This window comes from Pipra filicauda, unplaced genomic scaffold, assembly GCF_003945595.2.
Source record: "Pipra filicauda isolate LSUMZ 115617 unplaced genomic scaffold, ASM394559v2 scaffold754_size109397_pilon, whole genome shotgun sequence".
Taxonomy (NCBI): domain Eukaryota; kingdom Metazoa; phylum Chordata; class Aves; order Passeriformes; family Pipridae; genus Pipra; species Pipra filicauda.
In genome coordinates, this window is record NW_024104925.1 from 22,122 (window position 1) to 38,422 (window position 16,301).

General features: G+C 68.1%; 3 protein-coding genes across 6 annotated transcripts; all 3 read right to left on the minus strand.

Annotated features, from left to right (window-relative positions):
• Positions 1 to 2,189: 2,189 nt before the first annotated feature.
• On the minus strand, positions 2,190 to 5,551 carry LOC114003933 (lysosomal acid glucosylceramidase-like). The gene is made up of 10 exons (XM_027751333.2): positions 5,098 to 5,551; positions 4,596 to 4,787; positions 4,375 to 4,521; positions 4,141 to 4,274; positions 3,888 to 4,060; positions 3,550 to 3,787; positions 3,184 to 3,408; positions 2,908 to 3,071; positions 2,625 to 2,750; positions 2,190 to 2,538 (listed from the first exon to the last, which is right to left on the minus strand). The coding sequence occupies exons 1-10, from the start codon at positions 5,162 to 5,164 to the stop codon at positions 2,436 to 2,438; spliced, it is 1,569 nt and encodes a 522-aa protein (XP_027607134.1). The 5' UTR covers positions 5,165 to 5,551; the 3' UTR covers positions 2,190 to 2,435.
• A 62-nt stretch (positions 5,552 to 5,613) lies between these two features.
• Positions 5,614 to 11,216, minus strand: FAM189B (family with sequence similarity 189 member B). Of its 4 annotated transcripts, none has more exons than XM_027751332.2 (12): positions 10,978 to 11,216; positions 10,343 to 10,399; positions 10,076 to 10,186; positions 9,787 to 9,912; positions 9,594 to 9,701; positions 9,254 to 9,414; positions 9,052 to 9,151; positions 8,885 to 8,969; positions 8,220 to 8,798; positions 7,933 to 7,998; positions 7,331 to 7,593; positions 5,615 to 6,754 (listed from the first exon to the last, which is right to left on the minus strand). In XM_027751332.2, exons 1-12 carry the CDS (start codon positions 11,194 to 11,196, stop codon positions 6,584 to 6,586), a joined length of 2,046 nt encoding a protein of 681 aa, XP_027607133.1. In that variant the 5' UTR covers positions 11,197 to 11,216; the 3' UTR covers positions 5,615 to 6,583. The 4 variants fall into 4 exon arrangements, with proteins under 4 accessions (XP_027607131.1, XP_027607130.1, XP_027607133.1 ...); XM_027751331.2 differs by having other exon boundaries at positions 7,933 to 8,001; XM_027751330.2 differs by having other exon boundaries at positions 5,614 to 6,754; positions 10,076 to 10,399.
• Positions 11,217 to 12,021: 805 nt separating this feature from the next.
• SCAMP3 (secretory carrier membrane protein 3) lies at positions 12,022 to 15,548 on the minus strand. The gene is made up of 8 exons (XM_027751337.2): positions 15,380 to 15,548; positions 15,148 to 15,267; positions 14,946 to 15,066; positions 14,738 to 14,866; positions 14,416 to 14,575; positions 14,167 to 14,268; positions 13,945 to 14,062; positions 12,022 to 13,313 (listed from the first exon to the last, which is right to left on the minus strand). Exons 1-8 carry the CDS (start codon positions 15,503 to 15,505, stop codon positions 13,167 to 13,169), a joined length of 1,023 nt encoding a protein of 340 aa, XP_027607138.1. The 5' UTR covers positions 15,506 to 15,548; the 3' UTR covers positions 12,022 to 13,166.
• Between the last annotated feature and the right edge of the window lie 753 nt (positions 15,549 to 16,301).

Sequence of the window (16,301 nt, forward strand, 5' to 3'; positions counted from 1 at the left end):
ATAGGTCCTGTGGCCATCAGCCACCTCCCAGCCTGCTTCCAGCCACCTGGGATGCCCCACTCACCCTTTTCCGTCCTGAGGTCCTGCTGAGGGGCCAGAGCCCCCCAGCTGGCTCAGGTCCCTGCAGCTCCTGGAAGCAAAAACACTGCGGAGGCTGCTGGAGCTCATCCTTATCAACATCTGGCTGATAAGAGCGTCCTGCTGAGCAGGAAAAGTGAGACCCAGGGGACGGGCAACGCCTCGCACCACGGAGCCGCTGGCACGGGACGTGCTGGGCAGCCCCACCAAACCCCCAAAATCCGCTTCTTGTGGCCGCTCCCCGCGCACAGGGGGCTGGTGGGGGTCGCAGGGGCCTCGCTGGCAACGTGTGGCCGCCCTTTGCAGCGCACAGGTGGGTTCGTTCCGTGCCGGGGCCGAGGATGTGGGCTCAGAGGAGCTGGTGGAGGAGTCGGGGGGTGAATTTTGGTCCCTTAGTCAGGAGGGTGTGGATGGGGACCCTGGGGACACTGAGCTGGGCTGAGTCACCTTTATGGGCATCACGACTCCGTAAACACCGAGGCCAAAGAGCCTCAGTGTGGCATCACAGCAGTTCCTTCCCCACAGCTCGTTCCCCGCAGCGGGACCCCAGCCTGGAACACGGAGGGACACAGACTTTAGGGTGGTCACTGGTGCCAGGCCAGTTCCTGGGGGGCCCCAGCAGCCCCCTGCCACTGTGAGCCCCAAACAAGGCAAGGCTTTGCACAGGAATTAATGAGTCAAGCCCAGCCAAGCCCAGGACTCGCCCCCGCTCCGTTTATCCCAGAGCTGCTCTGTCCTTCAGAGCCGAGCACAGAGACGAGGGCACACGGACCAGGGTGATTCAGCATCTGGCCACCAGCTGTTAGGACCAGGGCAAGTAAGAAAGAAGAAGGTGAAGCAGCAGCCCTGCACCAGGAGCAGGGTGCTGGGAGCGGGATGCTGGGAATGGGATGCTGGGAGCAGGACACTGGGAGTGGGGCTCACTCTAGTTATGATCCTGGAGAAATATTTCCCTCTTGTGGACAAACACAAACAGCCTCGGGGCAGGAGCAGGGTGCTCTCCCCAGGATGCCTCCTGGAGTTGAAGGGTCCCAGGGCTCCCCCCCTGGAGCAGTGTTGCTGTGGTACCACAGTGCAGGATGTCCCAGGGTGACTCTGTCACGCACAGACCCCGCCTGGGCCGTGCCCAGCCCACACAGCATCGGGGCTGTCAGCCCTGACAGCACCCCCGGGCACGTCCCACCCCCGCGGATCAGCCCAAGGGCCCGGCCGCCCTCCTCGCCCTGCAATTGTGACCTCCCTGCCCTAATCCCCTGCTCCCACGCCCTGCCAGCTCCCTCCCTCCTTCCTGGGTGGACCCACTCTCAGCGCCCACTCCTGGCCCTGGGCCAGCTTGCTCAAGCTGCCCCAGCTCCGTGGTGGGTGCTGAGCCCCTGGTGCACCCCCACTCTCCTCTCCACAGTGGGGACCCCTCTGCCCAGTCCCCACAGGGGCACAGCTCATGCTCCAGGCAGGGTTGCTGCAGCCTGGCCAGCATCCCTGTCCTGGCAAAGCCCCAGGAGCAGCTGGCAATGCCAGAGCCAGCTGGGACCCTGAGCCCTCCACGCTGCGATGCCTCTGGAACTGGCTCTGCCTCCAGCCCTGACCCTGGGAGCACCCTGGGCTGGGAAAAACGTGATTCACACACCCCCTGGCCCAGCACTGGGCTGTGAGTGGCTCCAGCTTGGTAGTAAAAGCATGGAAAGCTGAACCTTGACTGCAACCCCTGCCCAGACCTTCCATCAGAGGGGTGTCCAGGTGTTTCGTTCCTGCTTCTGCTCCTGCTCCAGCACCCAGAGCACCTGTGTGCCAGGTGAATCCTGAGCCACTTGCCAGGTCCTAAAACCTGTCCCCAAAGGCACTGGAAGAGCACCCAGGCTCTGCCCAGCCCCTGCCAGGCAGTACATGCTTGGAACTGGGAGGAGACTGGGAGCACCCCCTGGCACAGTGAGCTCCACAGGGAGCTGTGGGGGGCAGAGGGGGAGCAGGGAGAGGGGCTGCCCCATGGCATTCCGAGTGTTCCATGCTGCTCTCCGTCCTCCTGCGGGCTCCATGCCCGGGTGGCACCCAGCCACAGTGCCCAGGAGCAGGGGAGGGACCCGGACGTTTCTCTCCCAGCCGCGGACACCGAGGCAGCTTCACCGTTTAATGCCAGAACAGCAGAACACAGCGCTCACGGCCTGTGGGGTCTCCACCCTGAGGGGCACCGGTGCCCCCGGCCCTCCTGCCACACGCACGGCGTCCCCGGCCCGGCTCGCTCCGGGCGCTCGGCTCCGAGGAATCGCTCCCCCCGCGCGCCCCGGCCCGAGCCCGCGGGCAGCTGGGGCCGCACGTCCAGCCCGGCCGCGTCCGGCACGTCCACGGGCGCCCCTTCCCCGTCACTGCCGCTGCCACACGTAGGTCTGGATGGAGTTGGCCGGAGCCACGGCGGAGATGAGGCCGACGGTGTCGGCCAGCCCGAAGGAGATGTCCTGGGGGGAGCTGTGGAGGGGAGAGCAGGGGGGGTCAGAGGTGCGGCACCCACTGGTGCGCAGGGCCCACAGCAGGGGCTGGGCCGTGTCACTCACCGGTTCAGCACCACCACCACCACGGCGCCGTCGGGGCGCAGGAAAGCCGTGTGCTCCAGCGCTGTCTTCTTGGACTCTTTGGAGGCAACGAGCCCCACGCGCTGGGAGCCCTCAGGAATGAACTTACTGCACAGACAGAAGCAAGAAGCAACCTCAGGGAGGGAGTCAGCTCCCAGGAGAGCTCCTCTCCCACCAAACCTGCCCCGCTCTCCTCCTGACGAGCTGCTGCGATGATGGAGCTGAAGACCAGGCAGGTGGATGCACGTCAGGGGCCCCAACCCACCTGAAGTGCCCCATGTGGTAGAACATGGGCTGTTTGTAGAAGATGCCTTCGCTGCTGTCCACGATGATGGGGCTGTCCACATAGTTCTTGACCCAGTTGGGGCCCCCCTCCAGGTCCAGAGCCAGGTTCCAGTCGGTCCAGCCAGTCACAAAGTGGTTCAGGTTCTGCAGCAGGACAGCTCAGACATGTGCCCAAGGAGCAGGGTGCCGAGGGGAGAGGGAGCACGCTGGCAGCCCTTCCCAGGGCCCATCACATGCAGTGATGCAGGGGCCTCACCGTCAGGATGCTGTGGCTGTACTGGTTGCCCCGGTCCCAGCAGCCCAGGATCACATCCCGCTCCCAGAAATGGGCTCCGATGGACGCCTCCGTGGCCAGGATGAAGTAGTCAGGGAAGAGCTCGTGAGTGGGCAACACTGTGTCCTGTATGGGACCGATGAAGTCCAGGTACCAGTGGATGCCGATGCCATGGACATAACGAGCTGCCTCTTCATCCTCCAGCACCTGGCGGGGAGAAGAGTTGGTCCTGTGGGGCAGAGCCAGCGCCCCAACCCTTGCACAGCGGGACGGAGCGGCCGAGCCCCCCCGTGGGCATGGGGGGCTGTGCCCCGGCTCTCTGTGCCAGCCATCCCTGCCCACGCTCACCACTCTGGCCCAGTGCGGGAGGTGGAGCCGGTTGTCGTCCAGGATGATGAGCTGGACGTGGCGGTGGGAGCTGTTGGCCAGCGCCGGGCCCAGGTCGCGGGCGATGAAGTCCCGCTGCTGCTCGGCCGTGAAGCCCAGGCACTGGAAGGGGTAGTTGTTGATCAGCCCGGCCGTGGGCTCGTTCTCTGCTGTCACCGCCCAGAAGGTCAGGTTGTGCTTGGCGTATTCATCCAGGAACCTGGTGTGGAGGGCAGGGGTGAGCCGTGGGGGGTCCTCAGTGCCACCACTGAGGGTCCCCCGGGTATCACCCCTGTCCCCTCACCCTGGGCGCTCCTCACCGTATGAAGTAGTTGGCCCAGGTCTTGTGGTACTTGTCCCCCGCCTGCCCCTTCAGCGTCCCCTTCCCTATGTAGGACTCGCTGGTCTTCATCCAGGTGGGGGAGGTCCAGGGGCTGGCGTAGAGTGACAGCGGCCGCTTGCTCATGGCCATGGCTCGGTGCAGGACAGGGATCTGCGGGAGGGGGTGGAGGGACTGGCTCAGCTGAGCCCCCTGAGGTCCCCCATCCCACCCTGCTCCCTCCCACTGCTCGCCTTCAGCTTGGTGTCCTCATCCCGCAGGCTGAAGTGCTTCAGCTCATAGTCATAGGGAACGTCGTCGTAGGTGTAGGCGTGGAGGGAGAAGTCGCAGCTGGCCATGGGGAGCCGGACGAGGTTGTACTCCAGCCCTGCCAGGCACAGGGGTGGCAGTGGGACACGAGGTCTCCAAAACCTGCCGGCACCCAGGGTCCCTGCCGCCATCCTACCTGTCTCCCTGCGTGTTCTCACCTTCCTCAGAGAAGTACGAGCGCAGCAGGTGATCCTGCGCCTTTTCCGGCAGGGATAGGATGTTGATGGCGGCCGCGTCGGTGACGGAGCCACCAAAACCCTTCACCTTCTGGAACCGCTGCGTCGTGTCCAGGGTAAGGACAACGTCTGCAGGGAGGGGAGCCCAGTGTGACAGAGGGTCACAGCGGGGTCCACCCCATCCCTGCCACCTGTGGCGGTACCTGGGGCGCAGAGTCTGCGCCGAAACCTCCCCTTGCTCTGCTCCAGCCTCTTGCCGGCCTTGCTGCTCTCGTACTTGACGTAGGAGCCGGGGGGTGGCAGGACCAGGGGGTCCAGCGTGTCGCAGTACGTGGTGTTGCAGACACAGACCATGGCATCGCGGCCAAAGTACTTGGGGCTGCAGGGCCGGGCGCCTGGGGGGCACGGGAGGGTGATGGGGGCAGCCTCGGGGATGCGTCTCTGCCAGCTCTCCCACCTGCCCCAGGGTGATACCGCTGCCCCCGTGCTCCACATCCCGGCACCTCCTGGCCACCGAGCTCCACGCTGCCTCCGGGTGCCCAGACACTCCTGGGCATCCCCGGACACTGGACAGCCGCGGGTATTCCCTCTCCTTGCCCCCCTACTCCGGTCCACCGGGCACCCCCAGTCCACCGGGCATCCCCAGCCCTCCCGGGTAGCCCTGTCTCCTCCACCCACCGGGCACTCCCGCTCCCCCCCGCTCACCTGCGGCCCGGTGCGCGGCCAGCAGCACCATCACCAGGCGCCAGCACAGGGCACCGGCAGCCCGCATGGCCCCGCCGCTCCCGCTGCGCTCGGAGCCGGCTCCGCAGCACCGGGCCCGCCGCCGGCCTCGCCTTTAAGGGCGCCCGGGACGCCCGGGACGCCCGTCCCGCCCACACCCGGGGCGCCGCTGCAGGAGCGGCACCGGCTCTGGGCGGGCCCGGCCCCCCGCCCTTCCCGGCGCCGGTACCGGGACGGCGGAGCGGGGGGGGAACCGCAGGGGCGCGGGGCCGCTCCGCCCCCCCGGGACGCGCGGGTGGTCCCGGACCCGGACCCGGTGCCGCTCCCCGTGCCCCGCGCTGCCTCCCCCCGCCCCGACGGCACCGACCGCTCCGTCCCGCGGAGCCGCCACCGGGAAAATCGGGAAAACGGGAAACCGGCGCCCCGTGACCGGTCAGCTGATCGCCCGCCCCGCCCCGTCCCGCCCGCCCCGTGACACCGGCCCCACGGCCCCGTGGGCGGCGGCGACCACCTTTTATTCGGTCTCTAGCGAGGGGCAGCGGCCGCGGGACCGGCCCCGCAGCGCGGCCCGGGCGCAGCCGGGCGGGGACGGGGGGAACGGGCACGGCCAGCGCGGGGCACCGGCAGCGGCACCGGGAACGGCACCGGGAACGGCACCGGACGGGGCGGGGCGGCTGGAGAGGGGACAGGCATGGCAGTCCCAGGCTACGGGCACGGCTGGCCCAGGGGACCGGGGACCAGGCCAGCACAAGGGACAGGTGAGGGGACAGGCAAGGTCATCCTGGGGTACAGGCACGGCTGGCACAGGGAACTGGGGAACAAGCCAGCATGGCCAGCACAAGAGACAGGGCAGGGGACAGGCACGGCCAGTGCAGGGGACAGGGCAAGGGACAGGCATGGCTGTCCCAGGGCACAGGCACGGCTGGCACGAGGGGATAAGGCAGGAGACAGGCATGGCCAGCACAGGGGACAGACATGGCCATGCCAGGGTACAGGCACGGCTGGCACAGGGGACGGGGTACGGCCAGTGTGTGGGACAGGCACAGCCAGAACAGGGGACAGGGCAGGGGACAGGCATGGCCATCCCAGGGAACAGGCACAGCTGGCACAGGGGATGGGGCAAGGGACAGGCATGGCGCCAGCACAGGGGACAGGGCAGGGAACAGGCGTAGCCATCCCAGGAGACAGGCACTGGGGACAGGGCAGAGGACAGGCATAGCCATCCCAAGAGACAGGCACTGGGGACAAGGGAGGGCACAGTCACCGCTGTCTCAGCCCCCCAGCAGACATCCCAGGGGACCAGCCCCTCGCCCCGGCCCCGCCTGGGGAAAGGGCCAGCAGAGTCCCAGGGGCCACGGCGCAGGGCCCAGCCCCACCGGGGCAGAAGGAACGTCCGAGCAATGTCCAGGGCCAGGCCCAGAGCGGGACCCCTTCTCCAGAGCAGGGGGTCCCCGCGGGGGCTGCGCCCTCAGAGCGCGCTCTCCTTGCAGGCCCCGCTGAGGCTCCGGGGGCGGCTGCGCTCCAGCCGGCGCGCGGACAGGAGCCGGCGCAGGGACGAGGTGGAGCTCAGGTCCCCGCAGCTCTGCAGGTGGATTCCTTCGTGGGGCCGCTCCGCGCCCGGCCAGGCACTCCAGGGAACCTGCAAACCCATGGGGATGGGCTGGAGCCGTGGGACTGACACCCCTGCCCGTGGCACCCTCTCGTGCTCACCTCCCCCCCGAGCTCGCAGCCCCCACGCTCTGGTTCAGCTGGACGGCAGGGGCAGGAGGGCAGAGGTGACAGGGATGGCAGAGGCGGGCATCACACGCCCAAGGTGGCATTTGGGACAGGCTCGTTCCCATCAGGGCCTCCCGGGCTGCGCAAGGTGTCAAACCTCCCGTAAGCCGAGTTGTCAGAATGTGCCTCTGGGTGCGGTGACTCAGGAGCAAAGACAAAGCCCTTGCAACAGGCACGATTTTCCCACTCCTAACTCTGGTGGGGATCAAGGGAAAGGAGCTGCTCCCCAAGAAGGGCTGGGAAAGGGCAGTGCCGTGGGAAGGAGGCTCTGCCTGCAGCCGAAGTGCTGACAGCGTGAGTACCTGATGGGGGAAGGGGCACCACGGAAGGGAGGCCAGGGTGGGGGTGCTAGTGGGGACCAGAGGGAGGGAGAGGGTGCGGATGGGGGTTCTCTAGGAAGAAGGAGTCACCCCTGTCACCTGCGGCTGCCAGAACGCACCTGTTTGTGCCCCTGGAAGCTGTACCCAGACACCTCCACCCCGGCTGCCAGGCTGCGCTTGGGTCTCTGCAGGAACCTGGCCACCAGCCCGCGGGTGCCACGGCAGCCCTTGAGGTCCCCCAGGGAGCGAGTCGTGGTCTTTGACAGCTGCTCTGTCACCTTCTTGCAGGGTGGCAGCTTGGTCTTGCCCACCGAGCCGGCCCGGAGCAGTGGCGGGGAGTCACAGTGGGAACGGCGGAGCAGGCAGGCCTCGGAGCACAGCCCTGGGGGGACGCCACTGTCAGAGCCAGGACACTGCTCCTGAATGACCCATCCCTGTCCTCAGACCCGGGACACTGCCCTGATGGACCTGTCTCCATCCTCAGACCCCAGGACACTGCTCTGACAGACCCATCCCTGTCCCCAGACCCAGGACACTGCTCCTGGCAGACCCGTCCCCACAGCCCCCGGGGTCATGGTGTCTCCCCTTGCCAGCCAGTGGGAGCAGTCCCACCACAAGTCTTCATTGTTCCAGCCCCAGCAGGATGGGCCTGATCCCCAAAGGGCTGCAGAAATGCTCCCCCCACCCCTGTGTCTATCCCATTTCATCCCAGTGCCCTGACCTGTGTCGGCGGAGGAGTCGGACACGGTGTCCTCCAGTGCTTTGGTATAAAGTACTTCCCTGAAATCTGCTGGGAGCAGAGAGAGCCCTCAGGCTTTGGCAGCTGTGCGGACCCCAAGCTGCACGACCCCTTCCCCAGCACCCTCCCGCTGCCCCCATTCCTCCCCACCCGCCTCAGCCTGGCTCCAATCCCACGGGGCCGCGGAGAAACGCAGCCAAACCCTGCGGCACATCCCGGGGCTGCCCCGAACAGACCCTCCCACACGCACCTTGGTCGTTGCCACCTACCAGCATGGCCGGCCAGAGGGACGCCGGGGTCACTGTGCGACCTCAGCAGCGGGCACGGGGCCAGCCCCGGGGCGGGGGACGAGGGGCACGAGGTCTCGCTGTTGCGCCGGGGGTGGCCCGGGCGCCCGGCGCCGGGGTCCGTGGGGCGGCCGCCCCCCCTCCCCTGCAGCGAGCCCTTGTCCTTGAGCCGCACCTCGGGGAAGCAGGGCCCGGCGCAGCGCGCCAGCCCCGCCAGCCGGTTGCAGCTGTGGGTGACGGCTCCCCCCACCAGGACGCCGTCGTGGCCGGGCTCCGCCGTGGAGCAGGAGTAGGAGCGCTCGCCCCGCGCGCGGGGCTGGGGGGTCTCCTCGAAGGGGCCCTGCAGGCCCAGCGTGGGGCTGCGGGCGTGGTGGCTGCACTGCACGCAGTCCACGCTCAGGCAGTAATCGGCGCGGCTGCGCTGGATGGAGCGGAACAGCACGTAGTCGACGGAGCGCATGGAGCCCTGCAGCTCCAGCAGGCACGAGTCCTCCGAGGGGCTGCTGTCCCCGGGGATGTCCATGATCTCGGACATGATCAGGGAGCCGCTGTCCATGGACACTGCGAGGAGCGGAGGAGCGCCGTTGAAGGGCTGCAGGGAAGGGCCGGTCCCCCCGCGGCCCCCCGTGCCCATGGGGAACACTCACCTTCTCCGCTGAGCACGATGGAGGGGACACGGTCGCAGGTGCAGGCGTGTGAACCCTCTGTCAGCTGCGAGTCGTACAGGGTGGCCTGTGGGGCAACACGCTCAGGGCTCGGCCAAGCAGAGCCCACCCTGCCTGGCCTCCCCTGCCCGCAGCCCCCCGGCCCCCACCTGGCTGTCCCCCCGCAGCCCCATCACGGTCTCGTAGGACGGAGGGAAGTCAGTCGGGTAGAGGGGCACGGGGCTGTCCATGGAGCCATTGTAGGTGATGCTGCAGAGGCAAGAGCAGCAATGACATGTCTGGTGGGACAAGCCCTGCCTGGGGGCACACAGACCCCCCCCCCGCTCCACCGGCCTCGCCCCCAGGTGGTACCTCTGTGCGTCTGTCTCGGAGCTGCAAGTGTACTCAGGTGGGTAGTAGGGGGGTGGTGGCACTGGGGGCACGAACTCCTCGAAGTCCATCATGCTCTGCAGGAAGGTGTCAGGGGGGGACGTGCATTCCAGCGTCACAGAGCTCGAGCGCTGCGGGACCAGCTGCAGGGAGAAGGGAGAGCTGGAACTCCCCTGCCCAGAGATCCAGCAAGGGATGCACATTCTGGGCTTTAATCTGCACACGAACGGGGCCAAGTCCTGTCCTGGCACTCCGGGTTCCCCCCAGCCTGGGAGCACTGCTCCCCAGCCCTGTCTGTTCCCAGGCCAGGGCTGGGACTCACCACATGGACGATGTCGAGGGAGAAGATGCGGATGCAGCAGACGACAGCAGAGAGTGTGCAGATGACGGTGGAGAAGACGGTCAAGCCGCAGACACTGAAGAGGAGGTCCTGGGGAGCAGTGGGGTGAGCTGCAGAGGCCACAGAGCACGGTGGGGTGCACAGCCGCTCCCCTAGTCCCCCCCTGGACCCCCACCTTGAGCGCCACGCGGATGCTTCGGCAGTTGGGGTTGGGGAACATGGTCAGCATCTCGCTCTGTTGGCTGCAGGAGGCGGGCGGGGGCTCCGAGCGGGCCTGGCAGCAGACACACGAGTCCCTCTCCTGGCGACAAGGAACACCATGAGGGACCGCCCGCGAGGGCCACCGGCACGTCCCGCCGCCAGACCCCGGCTCTGCAGCTCCCCCTGTCCCCAAGCCCTGCAGCAAGGGACGAGCTGAGCGCGGAGGCCCGGGGGGCTCCGGGGCTGCCCCCGCTCAGCCTCACCCTCTCGCAGGCCTCCAGGGACTTCACCAGCTGCGCGTTCTGGCAGGACAGGATGGAGCCAGCCAGGCTCAGCATGACGCCCAGCACCGACAGCAGCGTGAAGAAGGCGATCTGCAGCGGGAGGAGAGGGGCTGCCGGCCACGCAGGGCTGCGGAGCAGGGAGCCGACACACACGGCTGCAGGGGCACGAGGGGCTGCTCGGCCTCCCCATCCTGGACTTCCCCACATGCGGAGGGGGTGTCGTCGTCCCCCCCCCCCAGCACCTACCACCAGGGTGAACGGCCGCTTCCAGGAGACGATGCCGACGAGCCCGGACAGCGCCAGCTGCAGACGCACAAACCCCGGGGTGAGGGTAGGGAGGGGTCTCTGCCAGGCAATGGGGCCCCGAGCAGCCCCTGCCCACGGGAAGAGCCCCCCCGATCCCTGGGGGGCCCGTAGCCAGCCCAGGAGCAGCAGGGCTGGAGGGGCAGCCGTGGGAGAAGCAAGCTGGGAGAAACTGCTGATTCAGGGCCTGGGGGCTGCGGGCAGCTCCGAACCGGGCAGCAAACCCGGGCCACGATCCGAGCTGCAGGGTCACCGCGGGGGCCCCCGGGTCCTGCCCTCCCCCCAGTACACAGCAGGTAGAGCAGAGGCCCCCTCGCTGTCCGGCCCCTGCCCTGTCACCACTGTGCTGCCCCTCCTTGCAAACCTCAACGCGTTCCTCGACAGCCCCTGCTCGGGGGTCTCCATCCCTCACAGAGTGACCCTGGGGGACACCTTGGGATTCTCCCACAATGCACCGCGGCAGCCACGGGCAGAGGGTGGGGGAGCAGCGGGGCTGCTCTCCCCTGGGACCGGCAGCAAGCTCGGCCCCCGGGGAGCCGTGCGGCCCCCTCCCCGCACCGCGCCGGCCCCGCACTCACCGAGAAGCCGGCCCAGGAGGGGCAGGAGTGCCGGATCTTGGTGGAGGGCGTGATGGTGGCCGCCACCAGGCTGAAGGTGACGATGAGGACGCCCAGGATGGCTTGGATGAGGCCCAGGACCAGCAGGACCTGCAGCCAGGTGCGCTGGAGCCGGAGGTGGGTGAGGCTGCGGGAGCTGCGGCCGGTCAGCGAGCGGCTGGAGTTGGTGGGGGAGGGCATGGCCGCGGCGGGCGGCGGCTCGGGGCCGGCCCCGGAGCCCCGGGGCAACCGGCGGCACCGCGCCAGGACCGCGAGGAGCGGGAGCGGCCGCTCTGCGGGAACGGGCCGGGCTCCACCTTTCGACTCCCGAAGGATGCTGACGGCGGCTCTTCCCTGCCCCCGCGGGGGGGCTCGGGCAGCGCCCACGGCCACGCGCGGCCGGGGCCGCCAGAAGCTCCGCGGAGAACAGAACCGGCCTCACCGGGGCCGGCCTAGAGCCGCCGGCCGGAGACAGAGCGCGGCCCCGGGGCCGCCGCCTCCTCCTCCTCCTCCTCACTGACCGTCGGTGGAGCGCCGGGCCCCCGCCGGGGGATCATCCCGCCCCGCGGGGGCCGAGAGCCGCCGCCCGGGACGCGGCCTCCGGGGCAGCGCCAGCAGGCGGGAGCCGCGGTCCGCACCGGAGCATCCTCCGCGGGCGGCGGGCGCACGGCCAGGTCCCGCTGCCGGTACCGGCGGGCGGCTATCGGCGGACCGCCCGTCCCGCGCCCCGCAGCCCCCGGCGGGGTCGCCGGGCCGGCGGGAGGCTGCGGGCGAGCATCGCCCCCTCCGCGAGCGCCCGTGGCCGCGGCTGGAGGCGGGCGGCGGAGCGCCGGGAGCTGCGGGGACGGTCCCGCACCCTCCGGCTGCTGCTCGACCGCGCCCGCCCCCGGGGCCGCCCCTGCGCGGCACGACGGGAGCTGTAGTTCGTGTCCCCCCCACCCCCGCACCGCCACCGCCGGGAGCTGCGACACCGGCCCCGGCCCCGCCGCTCCCGCCCCCCCCGGTCAGCGCACCGAGGCGGCGGAGGCACAGAGTGGAACTTCATTTATTCCTTAAATAAACCCGGAGGCGGTCGGGGGCAGCACACGGGGGGCAGCAGGGGGGGCGGGGACCCCCACGGGACCCCCCAGCACAGCAGGACGGGGCCGAGCCGCGGGCACCGGCCCCCAGAGCTGAAGGCACGAAGCCTCTCGCCAGCCCCGGAGCTGCAGGGACAAACCGGGAGCGTCCGAGAGGAGATGGGGCGAAGCAGAATGCATGAGACCTGTCCCGGGGAACCCCGGGGACAGAGGGCAGGTAAGGGGAACACAGGCACTGGCTCAGCCCCCGAGGAGGGTGAAGGCCTTGGGTGAAGGCTGCTGGGGGGAACGAGGGGTCACAGTCCCTGGGGTGGGTGAGGAGGAGGGTGGGGGGAGCTGTTCACCCCTCCCTGGAGCCACAGTAACACCAGGGCCGCTCCTCAGCACCCAGCCTGGTTTTGGGGTCCACAAGGGGCACCTGGGCTAAAGGCAGGAGCCCCACCAGCAGCATTTGCCCGAGTACTGCCTGTCCCAGCCCTGCTCTCCTCAGCCTGGAGAGAGGGAAAGGACGGGGAAAGGGACAGGACAAAAGGGACAGGACACCCTGGGGACAGCACCGGCCCCATCCCACCGGAGCAAGCCCTGGGGGGAAGAGGGGGATGATGTTCTTGGCAGAGCACGGGGGTCCCGTATCACAGGGAAAGGCAGGCAAAGGGAAGAGCCTCAGGACTGGACACAACGAGGGGCCCTCCACGCCCCAGGGCACACAGGTGTCACCACCAGGCAGGGACACAGGAGGGCCCAGGGAAGGCGAGCGGCAGTTCCAGTCCCTGTCACACATCCGGAGGAGGCTCGTGCTGGAAGGGAGGGCGATGGCAGGCGCAGGGCTCGGCCTCGGCACCACCCACCCCGCTCCCCCCAGTCCGCTGAGGGGGAGAGGGACCAGCGCGAACCAGAAACAGCCTCTGTCCGTGAGGGAACGGGGGTTCGAGCAGCAGACGATTCAGGCACCAGCACTTCCAAGCCGGGATGAGGCAGCCTCTGACAGCCGATGCGGGCGCGGGGGATCCACCGAAAGTGCAACTCGGATTCTCCTCTTCCCCGGGAAGAGCCCCCGCGCGTGCCGGGGAGGCAGGGCCGGCGCCCGCCCGGCTACGGCGCGCGGAAGGCGCTGGTGGCGGCGCCGGCGGCGGCGTTGGCCGCGGCCGTGCGCACGGCCTGGTTGGAGAACACCCCGGCCGCGAACTCCTCCTGGGCCTTCTGGAAGCTGGCGCCCGTCCGGCGGTACAGGGAGTGGATCTGGAAGGGTCAGGGGGTCAGGGTGGGGCTCCAGGGACACCCCAAACCTGCCACCCCCCCCCCCACAAAGGCTACCCCTTTTTCCTTTTAAAGGTATTACTTTATGCCTTTAGAGATACTACTTTCTCTCTAAAGTAGCATCTTTGAAGATACTACTTTATTTCTTCGAAGATACTACTTTATTTCTTCAAAGATGCTACTTTATCTCTCTAAATATAGTACTTTATCTCTCCAAAGACACTACTTGCTCTCTCCAAAGACACTACTTTCTCTCTCCAAAGACACTACTTGCTCTCTTCAAAGGCTATTACTTTATCTACTTTATCTCTGTTCTAAAAACAAAACCGCCCTTTGTTTCAATCACCTTTCCAAAACTCTTGTTAAGTGATTAGCTCTATGTCTTCCCTAACTGAGCTCGCAAACACCTATGTTTACACATTTTTGGTTTGTTTTTTCATTCTGCTTGCCCATTTCCTCTTGCTTTTATTGCAGTGGTCTCAGAGATCTGAACCACGCAAACAAGTGCAGCACTGTCAGGGGCTGTAGAGGAAGACGAAAGCCACCCAAATTCAGCCTCCCTGGCACTCGCTTCAGGTCAAGTGTGGCTATGGGAAGAAGTGTCCCAACGCACCTTTTTCAGCATAATGATGCCCAGCACAGCCACTGCCGTGAAGGACAAGGCCACCAGGATCATCATCACCGCCACAGCCGTGTTCGTCCGCAGCGCTATCAGGCTCAGGATCCAGCCACTGCAAAAACAAGAGCCTGTTACTGCCCCCAGAGTTCCCTCTTCCCCACCCTCCTCCCGCCGTGCCAGGGTCCTGGGCCAGCCTGGGGTCAGCACACAGCTCACCTGAATCCCCAGTTTGGGATGCCAATGGCCTGCAGCACGTACATCACATTCTGGGCAAAGAACACGAAGAAGAAGACAAAGAAGTTGAAGGAACTGTCGCTCCTGAGAGGAAGAGACAGGCAAAGTTAGGCTGCAGGAAAAGAGCTCTTAAAAATTCCTTAGAGCAGGGGGACAGCGTGGAAACACCACATCCCGCAGAGCCAGAGGCCCCAGGGAGCTGCAGCAGGTACCCCCAGCTCGGGCACACACCTGAAAGCTTTGTACATGGGCCGGTACCAGCAGACAAAGGAACAGGGCGTGTAGAGCAGAGCCCAGAGGATGGAGAGGCCAAACCCGGACCCGGACGAGGGATCCACGCAGAACCAGGCCAGCGAGGACAGGAAGTTCAGGAAGAGGGTAATGGTGCTGGCTGAGGGACAGGACAGCGCTCAGGAGCCTGTGGGGCTCACCCCACCCCACCCCAGACCAGGCACCACCCGCTCATCCCAATTTTCCCCAGAGCAACAGCACAGGACACTCATTCCCCTGCTCCCTCCCTGGGTCTGTCCCGAGATTCCCGGGCTGCACTCACCCATCCAGAGGTAGTACATGGTGGTAACGGTCTTCTGGAAGTCAGCAGGGATCTCGACAGGGATGTCCTGGTAGAAGCAGGGCTTCACGGGGCAGAAGGACGGCAGCGGGGGCCAGTTGTTGAGCCTCGCTGCGGAGGGAAGGGGGTGAGGAGGGGGGACGGCTCCGAGGGGGCGGCCGCCCCTCCCTAGCCCCGCGGCCACACTCACTCTGTGACCCGCCGAGGGCCGCGTTCTGCAGCTCCCGCTCCCGCCGGTCCAGCTCCTCCGCTTTCCGGTTCAGCTCCTCCTGCCGCTTCAGCAGCTCCGCCGTGGCGGCGGCGGCCGAGGCCTGGGCAGGGGGGGACACAGACCCTGGGCTCCCGCCGCCGCCCCCCGGGTGCCCCCGGCCCGGCGGCGCCTCCCCCCGTACCTGCGAGCCGTAGGAGCCGTAGTTGCGGGGCTCGGTGGGACTCGCCTTCCGCGGGGGCTGCGCGGCCGCCGGGACCGGGGGCGGCGGGGCCACCGACGGCGTCTGGAACGGCGGCGGAGGCTGCGGGGGGAGAGGGGAGCGGTGAGGCTCCGGGAAAGAGCTCCGGTCCCCGAGAATGGCCTCGGTCCACCGGAAAGGCCCCGGGCAGGCCCCGGTCCTCCCGAGCGCTCACCGCGTCGCTCTCGAAGGGGTTGTACCCGTCCAGCGCGGCTCCGGGACGCGGCTGCAGCGCCGCGGGGTCCTGGAAGGGGTTGTCGTCCGGGAGCACGGCGGGGCCGCCGCCGCCGCGCTGGGCCATGGCGGGACCGGGGACCGGGGACGGGGAACCGGGACCGGGAGCGCGCGCGGGACCCGCGGGAGCGGCGCCGCCGCCGCCGCCTCAAGCCACGCCCCCCTGCCGCGCGCCGATTGGCCCGCGCCGCGCAGTGACGTCATCGGGGAGCTCCCCGCCCCGCGCCGCAGGGAGCCACTGCGCACGCGCCGGGCGGGGCCGCGCACGTGACGCGCGGCCACGTGTCTGTGTGTGTGTTCCCCCCCCCCGGGGTCACGTGAGGCGCATCCCAAAACCTCCCAAAACCTCCCAAACCCCCCGACTCGCACATGCCACCCCCCCTCACCCCCCGCATCCACCCTCAGGTGTCCCTGGGCCGACACCCATCGTCCCATCGCCCCTCGGCTCCCGGTGTCCCCGCCTCCCCCCCCTTTTCCCACGCGACTCCCGCGACAACGGCGACAGGGACGGGACCCCCTCCATCCCCTCACCGGCGCTCCCGTGTACCCCCAGGGTTCCAGGTCCCCAACCTGCCCTCTCCGAGGCCTCACCTCCGACCCCCCCACCCCGGCTGCAGACTATGTCCCCCCCAGCAGTGGAGCAGCTGTCGCTGAGCCCCCCGAGCCGGCCGGGTGGGCTCCGACAGCCTGGGAGGGACCCGCGGCACGAGGAGCACTTGGGGAATTTCTCCTGTGTCTCCTGGGCCGGTTATTTATAGGAATCCCCGATTCCACGGGCTCCAGCTGCCTGCGGACGGCACAGCGACCCCCCTCCCCAGCAGGGATTCCTCAGCATCCCCTCCATCCTCAGTGCTCAGCAGAGA